Source organism: Plecotus auritus (genome assembly GCF_963455305.1).
Source record: "Plecotus auritus genome assembly, chromosome: 9".
In the NCBI taxonomy this organism is placed as follows: Eukaryota; Metazoa; Chordata; class Mammalia; order Chiroptera; family Vespertilionidae; genus Plecotus; species Plecotus auritus.
The window spans coordinates 107,091,756-107,116,350 of record NC_137783.1 but is presented as its reverse complement, the minus strand read 5'-3'; the positions used below and the strand labels follow the sequence as shown (position 1 = coordinate 107,116,350).

The 24,595-nt window shown below is 37.9% G+C and overlaps 1 protein-coding gene across 3 annotated transcripts in view; it reads right to left on the bottom strand.

Moving 5' to 3' along the window:
• The window catches only part of RSF1 (remodeling and spacing factor 1), a 130,004-nt gene that overhangs the window by 86,637 nt on the left and 18,772 nt on the right, over positions 1 to 24,595 (bottom strand). For all 3 annotated transcript variants that reach the window (XM_080641796.1, XM_080641797.1, XM_080641798.1), the window contains exon 2: positions 4,464 to 4,555. In XM_080641796.1, the coding sequence (XP_080497922.1) occupies positions 4,464 to 4,555 (92 nt within the window). The remainder of the gene's footprint in view (positions 1 to 4,463; positions 4,556 to 24,595) is intronic.

Sequence of the window (24,595 nt, the reverse complement as noted above, 5' to 3'; positions counted from 1 at the left end):
GAGAGGAAGGGAGAGGGATAGAGAGCTAGAAACATCGATGAGAGAGAAACATCGAGCACCTGCCTCCTGCACACTCCCCACTGGGTATATGCCCGCAACCAAGGCACATGCCCTTAACCGGAATCGAACCTGGGACCCTTGAGTCCACAGGCTGACGCTCTATCCACTGAGCCAAACCGGCTAGGGCTCTATGAATCTTATTTACTAAGAAATTAAGAGAGATCTAGAATCCCAGAAAAAATAATGTATAAGCATAAGTTTACAAAATAAATGGGCTCTTAAAAAGTTGCATGTAAGCCCTGGCTGGTGGACTCTGTCGGTCAGATGTCCTCCTGTGCACTAAAAGGTTGCCAGTTTGGTTGGCACATGCACAATTTCAATTTTGGGCTCGATCTCCGGTAGGGGGCATGTAAGTGGCAGCTGATCAGTGTTTCTCACATCGATGTTTCTTTCTCATTCCCTCTCCCTTCCTCTCTCTAAATAATCAATAAAAATACGTTTTTAAAAAGTTACATGTAAATGCAATTTTAATAAATTATCATGTTGTCCTGGTCAGTGTGGCTCAGTTGGCCAGGCATCCTCCCATGCACCAAAAGGTTGCTGGTTTGATTCCCAGTCAGGGCACATGCTTGGGTTTCGAGCTCAATCCCTGGTAGGAGGCATGCGATAGGCAGCCGATCTATGTATTGCTCTCACATCAATGTTTTTCTCTCTCCTTCTCCCTTCCTCTCTCTCTATAAAAAAAATAAAAGAAAAAAATATCCTGAGGTGAGGATTAAATAAATTCTTATGTTGAAGGAACTACATAGTTTATGAAAGTAATAGTTTTTAACCCCCCCTTCCCTTTTTATTAATTAGCACTGTGGCTACTTCAATCACTTTCCTCCAACAAAATATTTCATGGGTTGTTATGGACTGAACTGTGTCTCCTCAAAATTCACATGTTAAAACCTTAATTTAATCCCCAATGTCTGTATTTGAAAATAAGGTCTTTAAGGAGGTAAGAGAAATGCAAATCAAAACCACAATTAGACAACACTTCACACTCACCAGCATGGTTAAAATCAATCAATTAATAACACATAGTTAAGTGTTGGTGAGGAGGGATAAGTTGGAATTCTCATACATTTCTAGTAAAAATTTTAAATGGTGCAGCTGCTTTGAAAAAGTCTGGCAGTTTCTCAAAAAGTTAAATATAGAATTATCATATAACCTAGTAATTCCACGCTACATACATACTCAAAAGAAATGAAACCCCACTGTCTACCCAAAAACCTGTACCTAAATGTTCACAGCAACATTATTCAAAATAGCTAAAAGATGGAAACAAACAAAATATCATAAACTTTTAAGCGGTTAAACAAATGTGGTGTTATCCATACATACACTGAAATATTATTCAGGCATAAAAAGAAACGGTTCTCACCCAACCGGATATCAAACCCGCACCTTTGGGTACAGGACAATGCTCCAACCACTGAGCCACCAGGCCAAGGCAAAAGAAACAAAGCTCTGATACATGCTACAACACAAATAAACCTTGAAAACATGCTAACTAAAAGAAACCAGGCACAAAGGACCACATATTATATGATTTTTATTTATATGAAACATCAGAATAAGAAAAGCCATAGAGCCCAAAATAAATTAGTGGTTGCTAAGGACTCAGGGAAGGAGGAGTAGTAATTGCTAATGGCTATGGATTTTCTTTTTGGAGTGATGAAAATATTCTGGTTTAGATACTGATGATTGTGCAACCTTGTGAATATACAAAAACACACCCACTGAATTGTATACTTTCAAAGGGCAAATTCTGTTATATGATTATCTCAATTCAAAAATATTTAGCCATAAATTTTTAGCCTTTGGTTATGACCGAAAAACTGAAGGGGTTTAGAATTTATAATAAAATCACCTCATTCCATTTCTCAGATTTTACAAAAAAACTAAGACATAAGGGGCAAAGCAGAGCTGGAATTATTATACAAGATATTTCTATCTCAGTTCTAAGAAACAAACCCACTTTAATGAACAGATCTATTTACAAAGGACTATACTCTTTAAATATGTTAAAATCTATGTCCTGAATTTCTACCACCTCTTTTTAAGCTCCAGGACCCTGTTAATCATTAATAAATATTTTGTTAAAGGCAAAACAGCAACTTCGCAGGTTTTTAAAAAGCACTTTAGCTCTGGCCAGAGAGGCACTTGTTGGGCGGCGTCCTGTGTATCAAAAGGTTTCCAGTTCGATTCCCAAAGTACCTGCCTAAGTGGTAGGCTTAATCCCCAGTAGGGGATGTGCAGAAGGCAGTTGATCCATGTTTCTCTCTTTCCCCTCTCCCTTCCTCTCTCTCTAAAAATAAATATTTTTTTTAAAGAAGGGGGAAAAAAGCACTTTAAATAGCTAAAAATTTGCTCTACTTTCATTCAGTTTAACATATTTCATATATATATTTTAACCAATTTTATTTGTTTGTTTGTTTATTTATTTATTTATTTATTTATTTGTTAACCTTAACCTGAGGATATTTTTCCATTGATTTTTAGAGATTGGAAGGGAAAGGGAGAGAGAGAGAAACATCAATGTGAGAGAGGAACATCAATTGGTTGCCTCAGCCAGGGGTATGTGCCCTTGACCAGAATCGAACCTGGGACCCTTCAGTCCATGGGCCAACATGCTATTCACTGAGTCAAAGTGGGTAGGGCTATTTTTATTGATTTTAGAGAGAGAGGAAAGGAGAGGGACAGAGAGATAGAAACATCTACAAGAAACGTCAATTGGCTGCCTCTTGGACACCCCCTACTGGAGATAGAGCCTACAACCTGGGCATGTGTCCTGACTGGGAATCGAACTGGGACCTCTTGGTTCATGGGTAAACGTTCAACCACTGAGACAATCTGACCAGGCAATATATATGTACACACACACACACACACACACACACACACACACACACACACACACACCCTCACCAAGGATATGTTTTTATTGATTTTAGAGAGAGAGGGGAGGAGAGAAAGGGAGAGAAACATTGATCCATTGCCTCCCTTAAGCGCCCAGACTGGGGATCAAACCTGCAGCCTTTCTGGTTTACTCTAACCAACTAAGCCACCTGACCATGGCAACACAGTTCAGGTATTTAATTAAACATTAATTAATTAGGGCTTTTAGAAAATCCTGTAGCATTGAATTTTTGAAATGCTGAGCCAACTTGGCAATGCTTCAAACTTGTGCAAAATTATCGAAATATATTTCATATTGAGTTTTTCAAAAGTTAAGCCACTACTACCATTGAGAGTTTAGGGTCTATATTTCCTCTCACAGAACTAGGGAGAATTGTGGCTACTTCAACCAACAGAGTATGGTGCAAGTGAACTTTCCAAATTCCTGACCCAAAGAATCAGTGAGCTGACTAAAATTATTATTGTTTTATGTCACTTAATTTGGAGTGGTGCATTATACAGCAAAGATAATTGGAACAGCACATGTGATTTTTATAATAAAAACAAGCAACTCTTGTTTCCTCTTTTCATAGCACTGTATAATCACATACATTCCCCCACCAAAAAAAAGAACAGATATAAAAATACATGTATCTATGTAAACATACATTTATAGATTACAGAAGACAAGAAAATGACATGGTTTTCCAATCATCTAAAAACATAATCTAGCTTGGCTGGTGTTGCTCAGTGGTTGAGTGTCAACCTATGAACCAGAAGGTGGTGGTTTGATTTCTGGTCAGAGCATAAGCCGGGTTGCAGGCTTGATCCCCAGTATGGGAAGTGCAGGAGGCAGCTGATCAATGATTCTTTTTCATCACTGATGTTTCTATCTCTCTCTCCCTCTCCCTTCCTCTCTGAAATCAATACAAATATATTTAATAAATAAATAAATGAAAATACAACATAATATTCTGCTATGTAATAGATTCAAAATACCCCCAGGGGACATCATGAAGGCAGATACATACATCAGCTTAGGCTTCCAAAAATGCTATGGTTCTTAAAGTTTAGATGCAATTCCAGGTAATTTTTCCTGTATGGTCTTGCCTTAAATAGGATTCATCCTAAAACAACTGTTTTCTGATTACCTAGGTTGTTCTCATTAAGGATAGGTTTGGCCTTGCTGGTAACTTTGATGATTTTCTTGGGCCTTACGTGTATCTTCTTGATTTGATCAGGATGATTTTAAGGATTAAATGAGAAGACATGAAAAGTCCTAAGTACAGTATTAGGTACAAAAGAGACACAATATCTCTGAAAGTTAGCTTTAGGACTCAAGACTATTGCTTAGTAGCTGCAAAAGAGAATAATCACATACTGATAGTAATCCGAATTTCTAAGTAATATTTTCCAACTTTCGGCAGACTATTTTAAAACTTAAGCTTAATATGAAACATAACAAACTCATGGTAGGTACAGTAATATTTTAATAGAGAAGGCAATTTTTAAATATTTACCTTGATCAAATATTTTTCCCATCTGTCTGCTGTAACGGATTTGCCAATCTTCCTCATCAACTTCAAATGAAGCTCCACCAATTCTTTTGGTACTTAAAATGAAGAAAAAATACTGTTAGCAAACAAAAAAATTTTTTTAAATTGTAAACATTTAAATTATAGAAAAAGAACATTCCCCAACACTGAATAATTTTTCAAAAAAGATGTGGATTTTAACTATCTCTTAGATCTCTGAGTCAGAAAAGAGTAAACTAGAGCAAGAAACAACTGAAAATTACTTCCTTAAATATGAATAGGTATATTCACATTTTCTTCCAAAATATCATCAAGTAATAGTAAACTCAAATGTCAACTGTGGACTTGTGGGTGATCATGATGTTGTCAGTATAGGTTCATTGATCACGTGTACCACTGTGGTGCAGATATAGACAGTGGGGGAGGAGAACATATGGGAACTCTGTACTTTATGTTCAATTTTCCTGTGCATCTAAAACTGCTCTCTTGCCAAAACCGGTTTGGCTCAGTGGATAGAGCGTCAGCCTGTGGACTGAAGGGTCCCAGGTTCTATTCCGGTCAGGGGCATGTGACTTGGTTGCGGGCACATCCCCGGTGGGAGGTGTGCAGGAGGCAGCTGATTGGTGTTTCTCTCTCATCGATGTTTCTAGCTCTCCCTCTTCCTTCCTCTCTGTAAAGGATCAATAAAATATATTAAAAAAAATAAAATAATAAAATAAAATAAAAATAAAACTGCTCTAAAAAATACCCCATCAAGTAAAAGTACTTAATATACAACTAAAATGTCTATTGTCTTTCATAGCACATATTTGGTTTCTTTTCTGAGACTGCAGACCAACATAGATTCATAGAATTACTGTAGAAAGAAATCAAGGAAAATATATTCCAAATTGACAAATATCTCAGAAGTAGTCTAACAGTTTTCAAACTGTTTCAGAAAACTACTCTTCCAATCTATCCCTTATCTATTGTGCTAAACTCCTCTATAGCATCCTTACAGACGAACGCTTGATAACCTTCAGGAAGGGAAAATTACTTACCTCCAAGGTTCTAATTATTAGAAAGTGACCCTTACACAAAATCACAATCTGCATTCCTCCCTGGTTCTTGCTCTTTTTCTCTTATACTTTCAACTCCCCTTATATTGGAACCTTTAAATATTTGAAGATTGTTTTATCTTTCTCCAAAATCTCTCTTCTAACTGTAACAACTGGAGTCCCCCCAAATATCCCTTGGCCATGATCTAATTATATTGTTTAATCATATTAATTAGATCTGAGGAAAATGAAGAACACACACAGCCAGTCAAGTTCAGCATTTCCCAAATACCAAAAACCACTGGTAACCTAAGAGAAATCAGGGTATACTATCTAGAAAGGTTTCATAATCAATATGTTGGGAAAATGCTAGATTAATTTTTTTTTTTTTACTGCAGAACTTCTTGAAGCCTTTATTGATTGTTCCTATGTGCACAGTGAATATCCAAGATAGGGACATAATTTGCAGCACTTCCTAATACCATATTTGATTATGGAACCTTTTTTTGGGAAACACACATTATCCTGTAGGATACAATGCTATGAAGTACAGTATGGGAAATGATGGACTAATTCTTTCCAGTCATTCTTTCATACTCTATTCTCCACTAAAGCTACTTCCAACTTGTAAGGACCTTCAAATATAAACACATTCAGCCATTCAACCAATTTTTGTAGGTCCACTATTAGCAAGCAAGAAATAATCTCTACCCTTAATGAGCCTACTTAAGTGAGTTGGAAGTAAGAGAAGCCAGGAGAGGTGGTTATAGACAAGTAAACAGACAATTCTATTAAGCCAAGACCTGAAGTATGGGATTGAGGGTAGAGTGGAAAAAAGGGGGGAAGGATATTGCCTACAGAATTAACTGCAGATACAAAAAGCTGAAAAACAAAGTGATTATGAACTGGAAGCATGAACACAGAAAAAGGGCATGATCATGCAGAGCCTTATAAGGCTAGGCTAACAAGAACACATTTTATTTTAAAAATTTAGGCAAGAGAGTGCTCTGTGATTTAGAAAGACCTCAAAAAATTCAGGAAAATATCAATCGAGAAAGATGAGAGTCACCTAAACTAAGGTAGAAGTGGTACAGAGAGAAGTGGGCAGATCTGAGAAATGCCTAGGAAACAAATAAAACTTCGTGAATGACTGGTTATGCAAAGTAATAAAGAGCCAAAAACGAAGGCACTGGCCTAGGGAATGAAGTAGATGCCAAAGATAACACATTAGGAAGAAAAATATCTGGGATCAATTATTAACTGCAGCACTTAAACAAGGGGACTATGATTCTAGTTCAGTCTTTAAACAATGAATCTCAAAATCCTCGTCTTTAATAAAGGATGTATTTGTTATCTTACAATTTCAATACAAAACATTACATAGAGTATTTTAAAATATTTTTTATTTATTAAGGTATTACATATGTGTCCTTATCCCCCCATTGCACCCCCACCCCCCCAACTCGTGCCCTCAACCCCCTAGGGTCTGTGTCCATTGGTTATATTTATATGCATACATACAAGCCCTTTGGTTGATCTCTCCCCCTTCTCCCCACCCTCCCTGCCTTCCCTCTGAGATTTGACAGTCTGATCGATGCTTCTCTGTCTCTGGATCTGTTTTTGTTCATCAGTTTATGTTGTTCATTATATTCCACAAATGAGTAAGACCATGTGGTATTTACCTTTCTCTGACTGCCTATTTCACTTAGCATAATGCTCTCCAGGTCCATTCATGCTGTTGCAAATGGTAGGAGTTCCTTCCTTTTTACAGCAGCGTAGTATCCCATTGTGTAGATGTACCGCTGTTTTTTAATCCACTCATCTGTTGATGGGCACTTAGGCTGTTTCCAAGTCTTAGCTATTGTAAATTGTACTGCTATGAATATAGGGGTGCATATATCCTTTGTTTTCTATCCCACTTTACAAATGTAGTCATAGTTGATTTAGGCATATAGAAATAGGTTATATGTTACTTGATTTTCTTTGTTAGAGCACTGGTGTTTCTAGTTTCTTGGGATATATTCCTAGGAGCGGGATCACTGGGTCAAATGGGAGTTCCATTTTTAGTTTTTTGAGGAAACTCCATACTGTTCTCCACAGAGGCTGCACCAGTCTGCATTCCCACCAGCAGTGCACGAGGGTTCCTTTTTCTCCTCTCCAGCACTTGTCATTTGTTCATTTGTTGATGATAGCCATTCTGACAGGTGTGAGATAGTACCTCAATTACCGTTTTGATTTGCATCTCTCGGATGATTAGTGACTTTGAGCATATTAATACTGTCTGTATCACATAAAATACTTTTATTTTTATTATTAATATTTGGGGAACCAAGGTCAGTTCCAATTTCTCACTTTTCCCCAAACAGTAAGTGTTTTTTGTTTTTTTAATCCTCACCCAAGAATATGTTTTTATTGATTTTAGAGAGAGAGGAAAGGAGAGTGAGAGAAACATCCATCAGTTGCCTCCTATATGCACCCCCTCAGACCAGGATTGTACTTGCAACCTAGGTATGCTCCCTGACCAGGAATCAAACCTGCAACCTTTCAGTGTACAGGATGATGCTCCAACCAATCAAGCCAAACCAATCCACACTGAGCAGGGTGCTTCTAAACAGTACGTCTTGATGATTTTGCCTTCCTACATCTCAAACCTATTCCCTATTCCCCCCAGTTTCTCTAGGATATCACTGTACCTTCTCACTTCAGAAAAACACCGTCGGATAACCTCCTATAATCAAACCAATCCTCTAAAACTACTGCTTTCATGTCAGTTCCCAGTTCATAAATATCACTTATGGTACCTAAATACCTATAGAAACTCATCCAGATTTCTTTCCATGGCCTCAGAGTCCCAATTTTCAGTGTCAACCTAACTCCAATCCTCTCTCACTTCTACACTGAAATCCTTGATTCAAATTATTTAGGCCTGTTCACTATCCAATAAGTATACATACCTAGTTCACTACCTATGTGGGCTTTATTCAAGTCCTCCAGCTTACTGTTTTCTGCCCACTTGAAATATACTCATCTTTCAATTTCTGGTAAATAAAAATCCCAAAAGTCTCTGAGATAACTTTCCAATGATTCCAGCAACAGCTTTGTCCTTGGAATGCCCATAGTATCAATAGTGTCTATATCACTCATTTAGGAATTGGCTAAAAGCTTTGCATTATTTATGCATGTCCTCCATATCATATAGATATATGAAATCACACAAAAATTTTATATAATTGCAAATATTTTTAGAAATCCAGAGTAAAAAAATATGCAAAATGTTTTCCATCCCATTTACAAATGTAGTCACAGAAATAGGCATCAGAAATAGGTTATATATCACTTCATTTTCTTGTTAGAGCACTGGCTCTTGCAAAGCACTGTCCAACAGAAAATAAGATGAGCCACATGATTTCAAATTTTCTAGTAGTTCACTCATAAAAGTAAGAGACATAAAAATTAATTTCAATAATATATTTTAACACTGTATTCCAATGTCATTTCAACATATAATCCATACTTAAAATTTTAGATATTTTATATTTTTTACTTGATTTTTAAAATTTACTTTTTAAAAATGAGGTATAGTTGATATAACATTATATTAGTTTCATGTGTACAACATGATTTAATATGTGTATACATTATGAAATGATAGTCACAATAAATCTTATAGTTACAAAAAATGTTTTTCATGTTATGAGAGTTTTTAAGTTCGATTCTCTTAGCAACTTTCAAATATTCAATACAATAATATTAACTGTAGTTACCATGCTGTACACTTAATCACCATGACTTATTTATATTATAACTGGGAGTTTGTACCTTTGGACGCCTTTCACCTATTTTACATGCTTTTTTTGTACTAAGCATTCAAAACATATTGTGTATTTTACACTTATAGCGCATCTCAATTCACACTAGCCATATTTCAAATGCTCAAGAGCCACATATGGCTAATGGCTACTGTATTGCATCGTACAAAGTTAGAATATTTAAAACTAAAGTTCATGCCCTGGCCAGTGTGACTCAGTTGGTTGGAGCGTCGTCCTTATACTGAAAAGGTTGCACGTTCGATCCCTGTCGGCTTGGGTGCGTAGGGCAATGATTCGATGTTCTCACACTGATGTTTCTTTCTCTTTCTCTCTCCCCATTACCCTCGTTCTAAAATCAATAAGCATATCCTCCAGTGGGGGTGGGGGGGACTAAAATTTATAATTCACAATTTACTTAGATATTTTGCAATGTAATTTATATGTAACATTATATTAGTTTTGTGTGTACACCATAATGATTCAATATTTGTATATATTGTGAAATAATTACCATAATAAATCTGGTTAACACTCAATTTAATTATATTTGTTGTTACAAATAGAACTAACTGACAAGCTGATAACCTTTATAGACACTAGTACCTCTCAATATTTTGTCCATTAACAATAAATGCACATAAATGTCAATAGAAAAATTAATCAACATTATAGTTAAATTGATAATATTAAAATTCCCATACTCTGTACAGCCAACCCTCAGTATCCATGGGGAACTGGGTTCAGGACTCCCGGGATACCAAAATCCACAGATGATCCAAGTCCCTTATATAAAAATGCATTGCATTTGCATTTAACCTATACATATCCTCCCCTATACTTCAAACTATCTCTAGATTACTTATAATTACCCAATATAATATAAATGCTATCTAAATAGTTGTTATACTGCATTTTTAGGGAACATTGACAATAAAGTCTTGTACATGTTCAGTCCAGGTCCAATTATTGTAGGTCTAACTACATAGTACATGTCAGCAACAATGTAACATTTTTTTAGAATCTTTTCCATCAGCAGTTGGTTGACTCCCCAGATGCAGAACCTGCCGATAGGAAGTACTGACTATACTCTATAAAAACAATGTTGTATATTCAATAGACCATTGTATGATAATGGAAATAGTCTTTATATGCCCTTTCCAATATAGTAGCCATTTTAGTGACTAGCAAAATATGACCACTGAGCACTTGATATGGAGCTAACAAAACTGAAAAACTAAACATTTAATTTTATTTATTTTTAATTAATTTAGATTTAAATAGCCACATATGACAAGTAGCTATAGTTTTGGACAGTGCAGCTGAAAATTACCAATCATATTTTTAAAACACATAATCACTGTCTAAAATATACAGAAAATATGCAAATTCACTCATCACCTGAAACATTTTCTAAATAATCTCATTTCTAGAACATTAGGTAATTGTTAACATCCCTCTAAAGAATTATCTATTTACCAACTTCATGTTATTCTGAAAAATATAGGGGTTTTGTTGTTTGTTTAAGTATATATATTTCTTATTGATTTCAGAAAGAAGGGAGAAAGAAGGAGGAAGACAGAAACATCAATGATGTGAGAGAGTCACCGATTGGCTGCCTCTCGCATGCTGCCAATTGAGCCCGCAACCCAGGCATGTGACCAGGAATTGAACTGTGACCTCCTGGTTCATAGATTGATATTCAACCACTGAGCCACACGGGCCAGGCAAAAAATATAGGTTTCTTCCTAACAGAACAAAAATCTATACCTTTTCACATGCTAGATTTGATACATAACCTTTAACAGACCTGTTTCCTAAGCCCTCAAGGTGAAAGATTCTAAAGCAGAAGAAAAGGTTAGAGGCTGTGTGAATTCATGGAAAACCTGACAAATAATGTAGGTATGAAGCAACAATTCCAGACTGCATTACTGATCCAAGCACCAAAGATGTTCTATATTCTGACATTTTTCTAAGCATCTTTCCAGTACCAAACCTTAAAGAATGCTGCTGAGTCTGCAATGCTACTTAAAATTCTTTTTAGGTGGAAGTTTACAACAGCTCATAATTAAATGACCTAATTCTTCTCATTTCTCAATAAAGTATTTTACTTAAACTTTCTCTATGCTTATAAACAGATACAATTAGAGCCACAATAACAGTTGATTTTATGAAGGCCACTGATAAGAGAGCATTGATTTTAGATATAGTGATTGGAAGATAAGCTTACAGTAAAGTTTTAACTACTGGCCAATTTTTACAATCTCTGTTGGGGAAGCACAGTTTTAGCAATAATGAACTAGTTCCACAGGCCATCTGATCCTTAAAATAACTGTTATACATTTATATACCTTACCTTCAAAGAGTTCATTTAATCAATCGTCCTAAAGTTTTCTGAAAAGCAAAGAAATGGTTCAAGACTATTGTTCTATAGGGGAGGAAAAGTAATTTTCCCCCTACCTTTTTGGGTTCTGGTTGAAACATCCTTGTAATAAAAAACAGTAATACAGGAGAAAAAACACACAAAAGTTTAATGACATGCACGCTTCATGTACACAGGGAGAGACCCAAGAAAACAGGTGTAATTTACCAAAATGGCTGAAACCACCACCTTAAATACCATCTTCAGCTAAAAGGGATGTTACCTGGAAAAGCATGGTAAACAAGAGTAAGGTAGTTATGAAGATTTAAGTAGTTATCTTTTGCACTGATAAGAATTTGCAGAGGTAAGGTCATCCCTTCCTTCAGGTATAGTGAGGGAGACATCTCTAACAATAGAGTTTTCCCTTATAAATGTAAATGTATTTTACAAAGGTTAACTTCTATTTGGTTTTCAGAACTTCTCCCATGCCTATGGTCTCTTAAAATTAACCAGTCTAAAATAATCCTTGTGCCAAATAGACATATATCGGGGTAACAAATTATCTTCCCCTATAACTCCTAAGTAATAACCCTGTTACAGCATGTTTCTGTGGTAAATACTGTAGGCAAATGTAACACAGTGACATCTGTGTAATGCATTGCACTACATCATGACAGCTACGACATCACTAAGCGACAGGAATTTTTCAGCTTCATTATAAACTTACTAGAGGCCCGGTACATGGTTTCACGCATCGGTGGGGTCCCTCGGCATGACCTGCGGGGATCAGGCCAAAACTGGCAGTCCGACATTCCCCGAGGGGTCCCAGATTGCGAGAGGTTGCAGGCCAGGCCGAGGGACCCCAGCAGTGCACGGATCCGTGCACCGGGCCTCTAGTATGCATATAAGATCTTTGGTTAATCTCTTCCCGCTCTTCCCCCTCCCCTCTGAGATTCATCAGTCTGTTCCATGTTTCCATGTTTGTGCATTGAGCGTCTGCCCCTGGTAGTCAGTGTGCATCATAGCTACCGGTCAACTGGTCGCTTAGGCTTTTATATATATAGATAGATGGGAACGCTGCCTTGTAAGCAGTTTTTGTTTTTTTTTTAATATATTTTATTGATTTTTTACAGAGAGGAAGGGAGAGGGATAGAGTTAGAAACATCGATGAGAGAGAAACATCAATCAGCTGCCTCCTGCACACCCCCTATTGGGGATGTGCTCGCAACCAAGATACATGCCCTTGACCAGAATCGAACCTGGGACCCTTGAGTCCACAGGCCGACGCTCTATCCACTGAGCCAAAGCAGTAGGGCTAAGCAGTCTGTTGTTGACTGAAAACTCATTATGCATCACATGACTGTATGCATATTATGAAAAACACTAGACAGGGTCAGGAGAAAGAGGTGCAAACCTCAATTTTCTCATCCATAAATGGAGTTGTACCAGATGATCAAAGTCCTCCTGCTCTAATATTCAATGTTTATGTCTATGTATGGAGTCAAGCATTTATTTCTCCTGTAATAATGACAGCTAATCATGGGATATTAGAATTTTTTAACTGAAAGCAATGATCTAATTCACACTCTCTAACACAGTGGTCGGCAAACTCATTAGTCAACAGAGCCAAATATCAACAATACAACGAATGAAATTTCTTTTGAGAGCCAAATTTTTTAAACTTAAACTTCTTCTAACGCCACTTCTTCAAAATAGACTCGCCCAGGCCGTGGTATTTTGTGGAAGAGCCACACTCAAGGGGCCAAAGAGCCGCATGTGGCTCGCGAGCCGCAGTCTGCTGATCACGGCTCTAACAAAATGGAAAACTTAGCAACTAAGATGTGATGTGAACTGCCCAAGTTCAAACAGAGGCCAAGCAAGAGACCAGACTTCTCGTCTTCAAATCCAGGGCTCTTTAGAATGTTTTTTTAAATATCAAATGGTTGGACCTAACTTACAAATCAAACCTTTCTGTACAGCTGTTTCTGGGTTTTGCACCTACACTCTGTGAGACATTATCCATTTCTAAAAGGTAACCCAACAGTTGCCATAGCAACAGAAAAACTATTACTCCTTCCAACACATCCTTTTCCCCCAACAACTTTATTGAGATGTAATTCACATACCATGATTCATCCATTTATAGTATATAAATCAATGATGTTAATGGTTTTGTCATAATATACACAACATAAAACTTGTTAAAACCATTTTAAGTACACATTTCAGTGGCATTAATTATATTCACAGCATTGTGCAACCATCATCACTATTTTCCAATCCATTCTCATAGTTAAAACTCTTGAAAAAGTCACTCCACTTCCAAATTGCTTTATGGAAAATTTATAATTATAAAAGGAAAGTCTACTATAGTATATATTTTCAGCAGAAACAATATTGATCCCAAGGAGACAAAAACTGGTACCTGAGGAAGGCAAAAAAATACCAGATAATGGTTTATGGTTTTCCACATCTTAACACTTTCCGACAAAATCTTAATTCTTAGTATTTAATTCCTATTGCTAGAGAGAAAATTTTAAATTAAATTAAAATTAAAATATTCTATCTAGGGATATGACCATGAAAAAAAGGTTGAGAAACACTATGCTTTAAATTCAAAAGCAAGCATTGTTACTCAAAATATGAAACACTACCTTGAGACAGTGCTCAAACTGCAAAAAGAGGTTGTATCCCACTGAAAACCAAGCCAAGTTGTAAACTGCCTAGCTACCCCTGATTTTATCTTGAAAAAGATAATGGAAAAAATTATCATGCAATTTTAATATTTAAATAAAGCAGAAAATCAACACACTAGATGAAACACTGGTTTTAAATTTACCTTAAATGCTGATAATTAAGAAAAAACAAAAATTAAGTATAAACAGGGGGAAAAGCAGCCAGTGTGGGTCAGTGGTTGGGTGTCAAACTATGAACAAGGAGATCACGGTTTGATTCCTGGTCAAGGGTATATTCCTGGGTTGCAGGCTCCATCCCCAGTGTGGGGCATGCAGGAGCAGCCAATCAATGATTCTCTCTCATCATTGATGTTTCTATCACTCTCTCCCTCTCCCTTTCCTCTGAAATCAATGAAAAAAAAATATATATATATATATATATATTTAAGTTATACAGTTTCTAAAAATAAATACAATAAACGGGGGCAATAAAGAGAAAGAGAGAAAAAGGTAGACTTTTTGACATCTAATAGTTTTAATTATCTTTATAGTCTCACTTTGTAAATATCTATCATCTACCTTCTCCTTCCTTCTCTCTCCATGATGACGGCCAGATCCATCTGCCTTTTTCATCACCTGATTCACAGCACCAAGCACAGTTCCTGGTTCATTCAACTATCTGATGAACTAGAATAGTGATAAGAAAATAGAGACAGCCAAAACCGGTTTGGCTCAGTGGAAGAGCATCAGCCTGCGGACTGAAAGGTCCCAGGTTCGATTCCGGTCAAGGGCATGTAACTTGGTTGCGGGCACATCCCCAGTAGAAGGTGTGCAAGAGGCAGCTGATCGATGTTTCTCTCTCATCGATGTTTCTGACTATCTGTCACTCTTCCTTCCTCTCTGTAAAAAATCAATAAAATATATTTAAAAAAAAAAAAAAAGAAAGAAAATAGAGACAGGGAGAGAGAGAGGAAAATACAAATATTCTATAGGTAGATAGGAAAAAAAGAGAGTTCCTATAGATGGAAAAGAGAAATTATCTGAACTAACAGTATGCAGGAAAGTGGTGAGGAACATGAGATGAAAAAGATGGTGAAAGTGGCTTTGGATTTCCGTTCACTGTGAGAGCCATCAAGAAATATTACTAACCCAAGACAACTTATTTGCAAGTTTTTCCCCCCTTTCTCTTCATTTCCAGGGAAGAGATGGAAGAACTGAATGCTCCCATGGATATTTGTTTACAGAAGTAAATAATGTTTATGTATTTAACTAAAGAAATGCCTATATATAGTGATTTTGTAACACCAGACCTCTATAAAGTGCCAGGCTTCTATCCTCATCACGTATGATCCATATATTCTAACTAGAGGCCCGGTGCACGAATTTATGCATGGACGGGGACCCTTGGCCTGGCCGGCGATCGGGGGGGCCGGCCTACTGGGAGGAGGGACCACAGGAGGACCATTGGGGCAAGCTAACCAACAACCAATTCCACGAGGGATCGGGCTCCCTCCTCCCTCCTGTCTGGGTTCAGGGTATGGGTGAACCAGATTCGGGGCTGTAAGGGCCCCAACAGCAAGCTAATTAACAGCCGATTCCATGAGGAAGCAAGCGCCCTCCTCCCTCCTTTCTGGGTCCGCGGTGGGGGTGAACCATATTTGGGGCTGTCAGGGCCCTAGCAGCAAGGTCTGGGTCAGTGCACATCACAGCTACCGGCTGGTCATTCGGTCCTAATGGTCACTTAAGCTTTTACACACACACACACACACACACACACACACTAGTAGCCCAGTACATGAAATTCATGCATGGGGGGGGGGGGAGGTCCCTCAGCCTGGCCTGCACCCTCTTCAATCTGGGACCCCTCGGGGGGGCTGTCTGACTGTGGGATCGGGCCTAAACCACCAGCCGGACATCCCTCTCACAATCCAGGACTGCTTGCTCCCAACCGCTCACCTGCCTGCCTGCCTGACTGCCCCTAACCACTTCTGCCTGCCAGCCTGATCAACTGCCCTCCCCTGCCGGCCTGGTTGCCCCCAACTGCCCTCCCCTGCAGGCCTGGTCGCCCCCAATTGCCCTCCCCTGCAGGCCTGGTCACCCCTAACCCCCTCTGCCTCGGCCCTGCCACCATGGCTTTGTCCTGAAGGACGTCTGAAAGGTCTCCAGGTCTAATTAGCATATTACCCTTTTATTAGTATAGATAGGTTTCCCATCCCACCCCACTCCACCCCCGCTGAACTGCAGTTTTGCTTTCTGCAGTTTCAATTACCCAAGGTCAACCACAGTCAAAAAATAAACAATTAAAAAGTTTAAACTGCATGCTGTTCTGAGTAGTAGTGTAATAAAATATTTCATCATCCTATCCCATCCTGCCTGGGTGTGAATTGCCCCTCTGTCAGTGTATCTACCCCATTTAATTTCATCATGTAGGCATTGTACCATCTCACATCATCACAAGAAGGGTGAGTATAGTACAATAAGATATTTTTAAAGAGACCACACTCACATAACTTTCATTATAATTCTTATTATAATTTTTGTTATAATTGTTCTATTTTATTGTTACTTATTGGTTAATCTCTTATGGTTCCTAACTTATTTTGCAGAATCGTGAACTTAAAAGAACTCAATTTCTTTCTTTTTTAAATATATTTTTATTGATTTCAGAGAGGAAGGGAGAGAGATAGAAACATCAATGATGAGAGGGAATAATTGATTGGCTGCCTCCTGCACGCTCCCTACTGGGGATCGAGTCTGCAACTGGGCATGTGCCCTTGACCGGAATCAAACCCAGGACCCCTTCAGTCCACAGGCCGATGCTCTAGCCACTGAGCCAATCCAGCTAGAACAAAAGAACTCCATTTCCTTATGAAAGTTATATGATCTTTATTCCCTGGTAACAAGTGTTAAGTTCATTTTCTTTCAAATCAACATTCATTTGACAAGCAAAAAATAACTAGATGAGCAACATACTATGTCGTCTTACAGTTTCCTGAAATTGTGACACAAAGCATAACTGAATAGGTTTATTATAATTTCTACAGTTATTTCAACAAATGAGAAAATGTATATGAAAACACTTTATAAGCCATAAAGCAATATACAAACCAAAGTTACTGTTATTCACCACCAGATGGTGATCAATGTCTTATTTAAAGCAAAATGCTGACACCTTATTTGGAGCCTAGCCAGCTGACTATTAAAAATGTTCAATAAGCAAACCAGGGTGTCTGAATAAAATGTTGGTGAATTTTAAGTTTGGTCAATTGAAATATTAGCAAAACACAAGCAATTAAAAACGGGTTTAGCCTTGCCCGACCAGCATGGTTCAGTGGTTGAGCATCGACCTAGGAACCAGGAGGTCACAGTTCAATACTGGTCAGGGCGCATGCCTGGGTTGCATGCCTGGGTTGCGGGCTCGATTTCCCAGTAGGGAGCATGCAGGAGGCAGTCTATTAATGATTATCTCTCATCATTGATGTTTCTCTCTCTCTTTCTCTCCCTTCCTCTCTGAAATCAATAAAGATTTTTTTAATAGGTTCAGCCTGAAGACTTCAAAAGATTTGTTCCTGTGAACATTTCATAATTCTAGAATTTAAGACAAAACACATGTTTCTGGCATTTCTATATCACCATCCCACTCCAATGATGATCAATATATGACCACGAGACTTTGTCCTCCCCAATGTTATTTTAAAGCAAATCCAGATATAACTTCATCCCTAAATATTTCACTGTGTATCTCTAAGGGGTAAGGACTCTTTAAAAAATACCATAATGTTAATAGTAACACCTAAAAATTAAACATTCCACCCTGACCAGTGTAGCTCAGTAGTTAGAGTGTTGGCCCATGTACTGAAGGGTCTAAGGTTTAATTCCTGGTCAAAGACAAGTACCTGGGTTGCAATTCGATCCCCGCCCCGGTCAGGGTGTTATGGGAGGCAACCAATTGATGTGTCTTTTTCACATGGATGTTTCTCTCTCCCCCTCCCTTTTTCCCTTCCTATCTCTAAAGATCAATGGAAAAAATATCCTCGGGTGAGGATTAATAATAAACCAATAAATAAATGTTAACAATTCCTTACTGTCATAGAATCTCCAGTCAAGTAAACAACTTTTAAGTACCTTTAGTTAACCAAAAAATGAAGTTGTATTATATTGTTACCTCTAGTAGCAGATGCTGGCAGCAGCTCACCTTTATCCCCTCAGCACTTTGGGTTCCAGTGCAGGCCAGGGGAGTTAACTGTTTCTGGGAGCAGCCTTCAACCAATAACTGACAGGAGCTCCTTTACCCCTTGGCTGGGATAAATCTGAAATGTGATCTACACTCTCTCAGAGGTTCAACAGGAAGGTTCAGCTCCAGGTGCCAATAAAGTAATTTGGTAATATATACTGTACTGGCTTTCCCCCACTTCCCAGTCTCACTTCCCCCTCCTTCATCAGTGTTTCTGGCATCACTTTCCAAATAAACTACTTGCACTCACATTTTTGTCTCAAGGTCTGCTTCTTGGGGATTCCAATATAAGACAACAACCTCTTAGTGTTTCAATGAAAGCTATGGACATCCTAAGAAAATGTAAACATAAAAATTTCTGCTAATATGTTCAAAGCGTTTATAGACAACCCAAAAAGCATACAAACATCTCATTTTAAAGAACCCTTCTCTTCCCTTCAGATTCAGGATAGTTAAGATCTTAATTATTTGATTAAGGTAATTTTTTATTAAGATAATTGTTTGAAAGTATTCCATCGAGATTGTTCAGTTATGTTGAAAAACTTCCCCACCCCTTTCTGCTTCATTTTTGGGAGAAGCATCATCATCTCAATACTTAGTTCCTATGTTTATAAATTCTAATCTAATCTAATTGAAAATAAGATGCCCTGGCTGGGTGGCATAGTTGGCTGGAGTGTCATAACATACACCAAAAGGCTGCAGGTTCGATTCCCAGTCAGGGCATGATTCTTGGTCAGGGCATGTAAGGGAGGCAACCGACTGATGTTTCTCTCTCTCCCTCTCTCCCTTCACCTCTCTAAAATCAATAAAAACATATCCTCTGGTGAGGATTTAAAAAAAAAAAAAAGAAAATAACTGTTGACTAAATCTTCTGCATTGTAAAGAAAAAAACAAATGTTCCTAGAAAGAGTGGTTTGCTAAAACTGGGTCCCTTGCCAAACCACAAAAAAGTGAAATTTACAAATATTTTCACATACATATTACTTACAATGGATTTTTTTTTAACTGCCGCTGGCCTCAAACAACAATACAAGTAAGGTAAGGAAGGTACTTGTGGTGTTTTTGAAAATTAACTTGGGACTATCATGCTAAAAGTCCCTCTCTCCCCCCACTGAGCTAACATACATTCCTCTCTTCCCCTTCTGAAAGTTCTATACTCTGTCTCCATTTTGTCACCCACTTGTTCCAGACTCACCAAATCTGACTTCCATTAATTATATTAAATGAATGCTTTAGTCTTTGTCTTAATTTAGCAGCATGTGACACTGGGACCACTTCTTCCTGGAAACCTAGCCATCCTGTGATACCACTTTTCTGATTTCTCCTCTTATTTCTTCATCCCTTCTAAAAATCCTTTGCAGACCTTATGCCTTCCCTTTGAAAGTTGGTTCTCTTTTAGGACTTCATTTCTTGTGTTTTTAAATTATCTCATCCATCCCTTTGCTTCAATTTAAATATGTTGTCTCACTGTGCTGGTTATGGATATTCAAAAAACAGAAAACCTTACCAGAGTAGCCTCACAAATAAGGGGTTACTTTTTCTTATATAATAAAAAGTCCAGAATAATGAGTTTCTAGTTTTGATTTAATGGCTCAACAAATCCACGCTCAACTTCTTGGAATTCCCAAACATTCCATGCTGTTTATTCACAGCCTCGAACTTAGTATGTGCAGTTCCCTCTATCCTCAACCCACTTTTACTCATTCTGAGTTGTTTGGTTGCTGCACCTTAGGAAATAATCCTTTTATTATTCTTTCATATCATTCTTTTACATTATCAGTATTAAGTGCCCCTGCTGAGTGTCCCAAAACTCTATCATATATGCCTGTTTGATCACCTCTATCGCACATTAAACAGGCCTGTATCTTCAGCACCTAGGACAGTGTCTATCCCATATACATCTGAGGAAGACTTATTCAATGAAAAACTTGGACTTCAAAAAAGTTTTTCATAAAAACTAATTTCTCCTAAGCCATAAACAATAATACACATTTTTTTTTACTCATACTTAAGGAACCAGATAGAAACACAACAAAGTTCTAAAACCACTAAATGAAACGTGCATTCCCTAACTGGTTTGGCTCAGTGGATAGAGCATCGGCCTGCGGACTGAAAGGTTCCAGGTTTGATTCCGGTCAAGGGCACATGCCCAGGTTGCGGCCTTGATCCCCAGTGGGGATGATTCTCTCATCATTGATGTTTCTCTTTCTCCCTCTCCCTTCCTCTCTGATTAAAAATATAATTTTAAAAAGAATTATTTTAAAAAAATAAATAAAAATAAATGAAACGTGCATTTATGCCACCCAATCAACTATACCCTTGCTATCAACTTACAAGTAGCCATCCATACACTGGCTTATATGAGTAAGCTTCCTAACATGACAAGAGAACAGACCAAGATAAGTAAAATATAAGCAAAACAGAACAGACCATGACTTGTAACGCCCTTCTCAGTCAGTCAACCCATTCCCAGCCTCAAGAACCACAAATATGTCCCTATAGATTTGTCTTTTCTAGAGTTTCATATAAATGGAATCATACTGCACATACTCATTTTGTCTGGCTTTTTATCACTCAGCATAATGTTTTGAGATCTACCCATGTTTTGCATTTACCAGCAATTCACTTTTTTTAAATGTGACTAGTAAACCTATTGTATAAATATACTAGAGGCCCAGTGCATAAAAATTCATGCACTAGAGGGGGACCCTCAGCCCGGCCTGCCCCCTCTCACAGTCCGGGAGCCCTCATGGGCAGGAGGCAACCTGGTGATCAGGGGAAGGTGACGCCCCCATCACACCTCTGTTGCTGCCACTGCCGGCAGCGCAAGCCTTGGCCAGTCCTGGGCAGCTGGGCAGCCACCATCCGCGGCTTGCCAGCGCCTCGGGCCGGCCCTGGGGGGCTGGGCAGCCGCCATCCGAGGCTTGCCTGCACCTTGGGCTGGCCCTGGGCGGCTGGGGGGCTGAGGGGCCTGGGGGACTCCAGAGGCAGGCGCCCTGGCAGGGCTGAGGGGACTGGGCACCGCCATCTTTGAGGGCGTGGCAGTCAATTAGCATATTCCCTCATTGGCTGTGAGCACTTCCATCTTTGTGAGGGCATGATGGTCAATTAGCATATTCCCTCCTTATTAGATAGGATATGTTCATCCAATCATCTGGTGAATATTTGGGTTCTTTCTAGTTTAAGAAAAGCTATGAACATTTGTGAGCAAATACATACATTTTTGTTTCTCCTGGGTAAACAGTAGTGGGAACTGATGAGTTATATGGTTAGATGTAGGTTTAACTTAATAAGAAACTCCCAAATGTTTTGCCTAAGTAGTTGCACTATTTAATCTTCTCACCATTATTGTGTAAGATTTCTAGTTGATTCACATCCTCAACAACATTTGAGTTACTTTCAATCATTTTTAAAAGAATGTGTTTTCCATTGTGTTGGGTAGAGTGTGCCAGAATTGTCAATAACATCCAGTTTGTTGATAACACTGTTCATGTCATCTATATTCTGAATGGTTTTCTGTCTAGCTGTACTATTAATTACTGAGAGAGAAGTGTTGAAATTTCTAGTTACAACTTTAGATTTTTTTTTTTTCAGAGTGAAAAGTGGGGAGGAAGAGAGGGAGAAAGGAGGAGGAGGGATGAGAAACATCGATTTGTTGGTCCATTTATTTATGCATTTTTGGTTGTTCCTTGTATGTACCTTAGGCTCTTTTTAAAGAATTTTTAAAATCAGGGAAAGTGTATTTTATATTTATTCACATATTTATCATTTCTTGAACTCTTCATCTTTGTCTATATCCAAGCTATCATCTGATCCATTTTCCTTTATCTGAAGATGTCACTTGTAGCCCGGCCAGTGTGTCTCAGTGATTGACTGTCAACTTATGAACCAGGAAGTCATGGTTCAATTCCTGGTCAGGGCACATGCCCAGGTTTCGGGCTTGATCCCCAGTAGGGGTGGGGGGCGGGCGTGCAGGAGGCAGCCAAACAATAACTCTCTCTCATCATTGATGTTTCTCTCTATATCCCATTCCCTTTCTCTCTGAAATCAATAAAAATATATTTTTTAAAATTTTTTGCCCTGGCTGGTTTGACTCAGTGGATAGAGTATTGGCCCTGTGGACTGAAGGGTCCCAGGTTCGATTCCAGTCAAGGGCACATGCCCAGGTTGCCAGCTCAATCCCCAGTAGGGGGCGTGCAGGAAGCAGCCAATCAATGATTCTCTCTCATCATTGATGTTTCTATCTCTCTCTCCCTCTCTGGAATCAATAAAAGTATTTTTTTTTAATTTTTTTTGAAGATGTCACTTATAGTACCTGTCAGCTTGCTAGTAACAAATTCTCTGGATTTATTTGTCTGAAAGGTTTTTATTACACCCACATTCAAAGGATATTTTCCTGGACACATATGTTGACAGTTCTTTTCATTCAGTACTTAAAAAATGCTTCATTATCTCCTAGTTAGCATAGTTTCAGACAAAAAAGTCTTCACTGTTTCTCTGTATGTAATGTCTTTTCCTTTAGTTGTCTTCAAAGTTCTCTGTTTAACACTAATTTTTAGGAGTTGATTATGTCTTTGGTATTTTGTGTTTGTCCTGCTTTTGGTTTGTTGAGATTACTGAATCTTTGAGTTTATCATTTTCATCAAATTTGGAAACTGTTGAGTCATGATTTCTTACAATATTTTTGGCTCCATCCTCCTTGTAAGATGTCAACTACATTTTATTAAACCTGCTTGGTATTTTTCCACAGACCAATGAATCATTTGATTGTTTTCAGTTTTCTTTCTCAGCTTCATTTTAAGATAAAGGCAATTGCTGTATCTTCAAGTTCACTGGTCTGGTCTTCTGCATTGTCTGATCTGTTGCTAAATACTTTCAATTATTTTTTAAAATTTCAGACACTGCTATTTTTCATCCCTAGAAGTTCCATTTGGTTCTTTTTCATATATTCCATTTGTCTACTCATTATATTCATATTTTTCTTTAAACACATTTATTAGTTATAACGGCTGAATACATTTATTAGTTATAATAGCTATTTTAACATCCTGTCTGCTAGCTCCATCACTTCTGTGATTTTCCAATCTGTTTCTTTGGACTGATTTTTCTCTTGATTATGGGTTACACTCAACCCACTTCTTGGAATGTCTAGAAATTCCTGTTTGGATGCTGGAAAATATCAATGTTACACTACGGTTATTGAGTGTTTTGAGATCATTCCATAAAAATTAGCAGGCAGGAAAGAAGCCATAGTAGTTACAAAGCTCATCTCTTTTATTTCTCTCTCAGGGAGCACAGTCCTTCTTACTCTGCTTATGGTATAATATCTAAAAAGAGATGGTTTGTATATTTTAGTCCAGTTTACTAGCTGCCAATAACAAGAAGGTAAAGACTCCTTATTACTCCATCATAGCCAAAGATGGACTTCCTAATTTTTAAAATAAAATTAAAGACATGTGTATTTGAGCAGATCATGTGAATTTAAAGAAGAATAAATTATAAATTGATCCAATTTTATATATGAACTATCTAAAAAGAAACAATAGGCATATCATATATTGGTTTTTAACATTTCAAGAAAAGGGGGGGCTAATATCAGATCCTTTAAAACAATTTTAAAGGTGAATATTATTGTCTCCATTTTGATGAAGATCAAAAGTTAATACCTTTCCCAGGTGACACAAATATCAAGTGGAAAGGTTAAGATTCTAACCCAGATAACAATAAAGACCATTTTGAAAAATCTATACCAAGGCAAAGATGGGGGAGGGGTGGAATTAACCAAAGATCTTATATGCATATATGCATAACCCATGGACATAGAGAATAGAGTGGTGAAGGCCTGGGGGGTCGGGGGCAGGAGCAAGGTGGAAGGGTTCAATAGGGAGGGGGGGAAGAGGGGACATCTATAATACTTACAACAATTTTAAAAAAATCTATACCATATTGTTTCCCATATTTCTCACCAGAGATACTGCATGGGATTTGGTTTACCAAACTGAA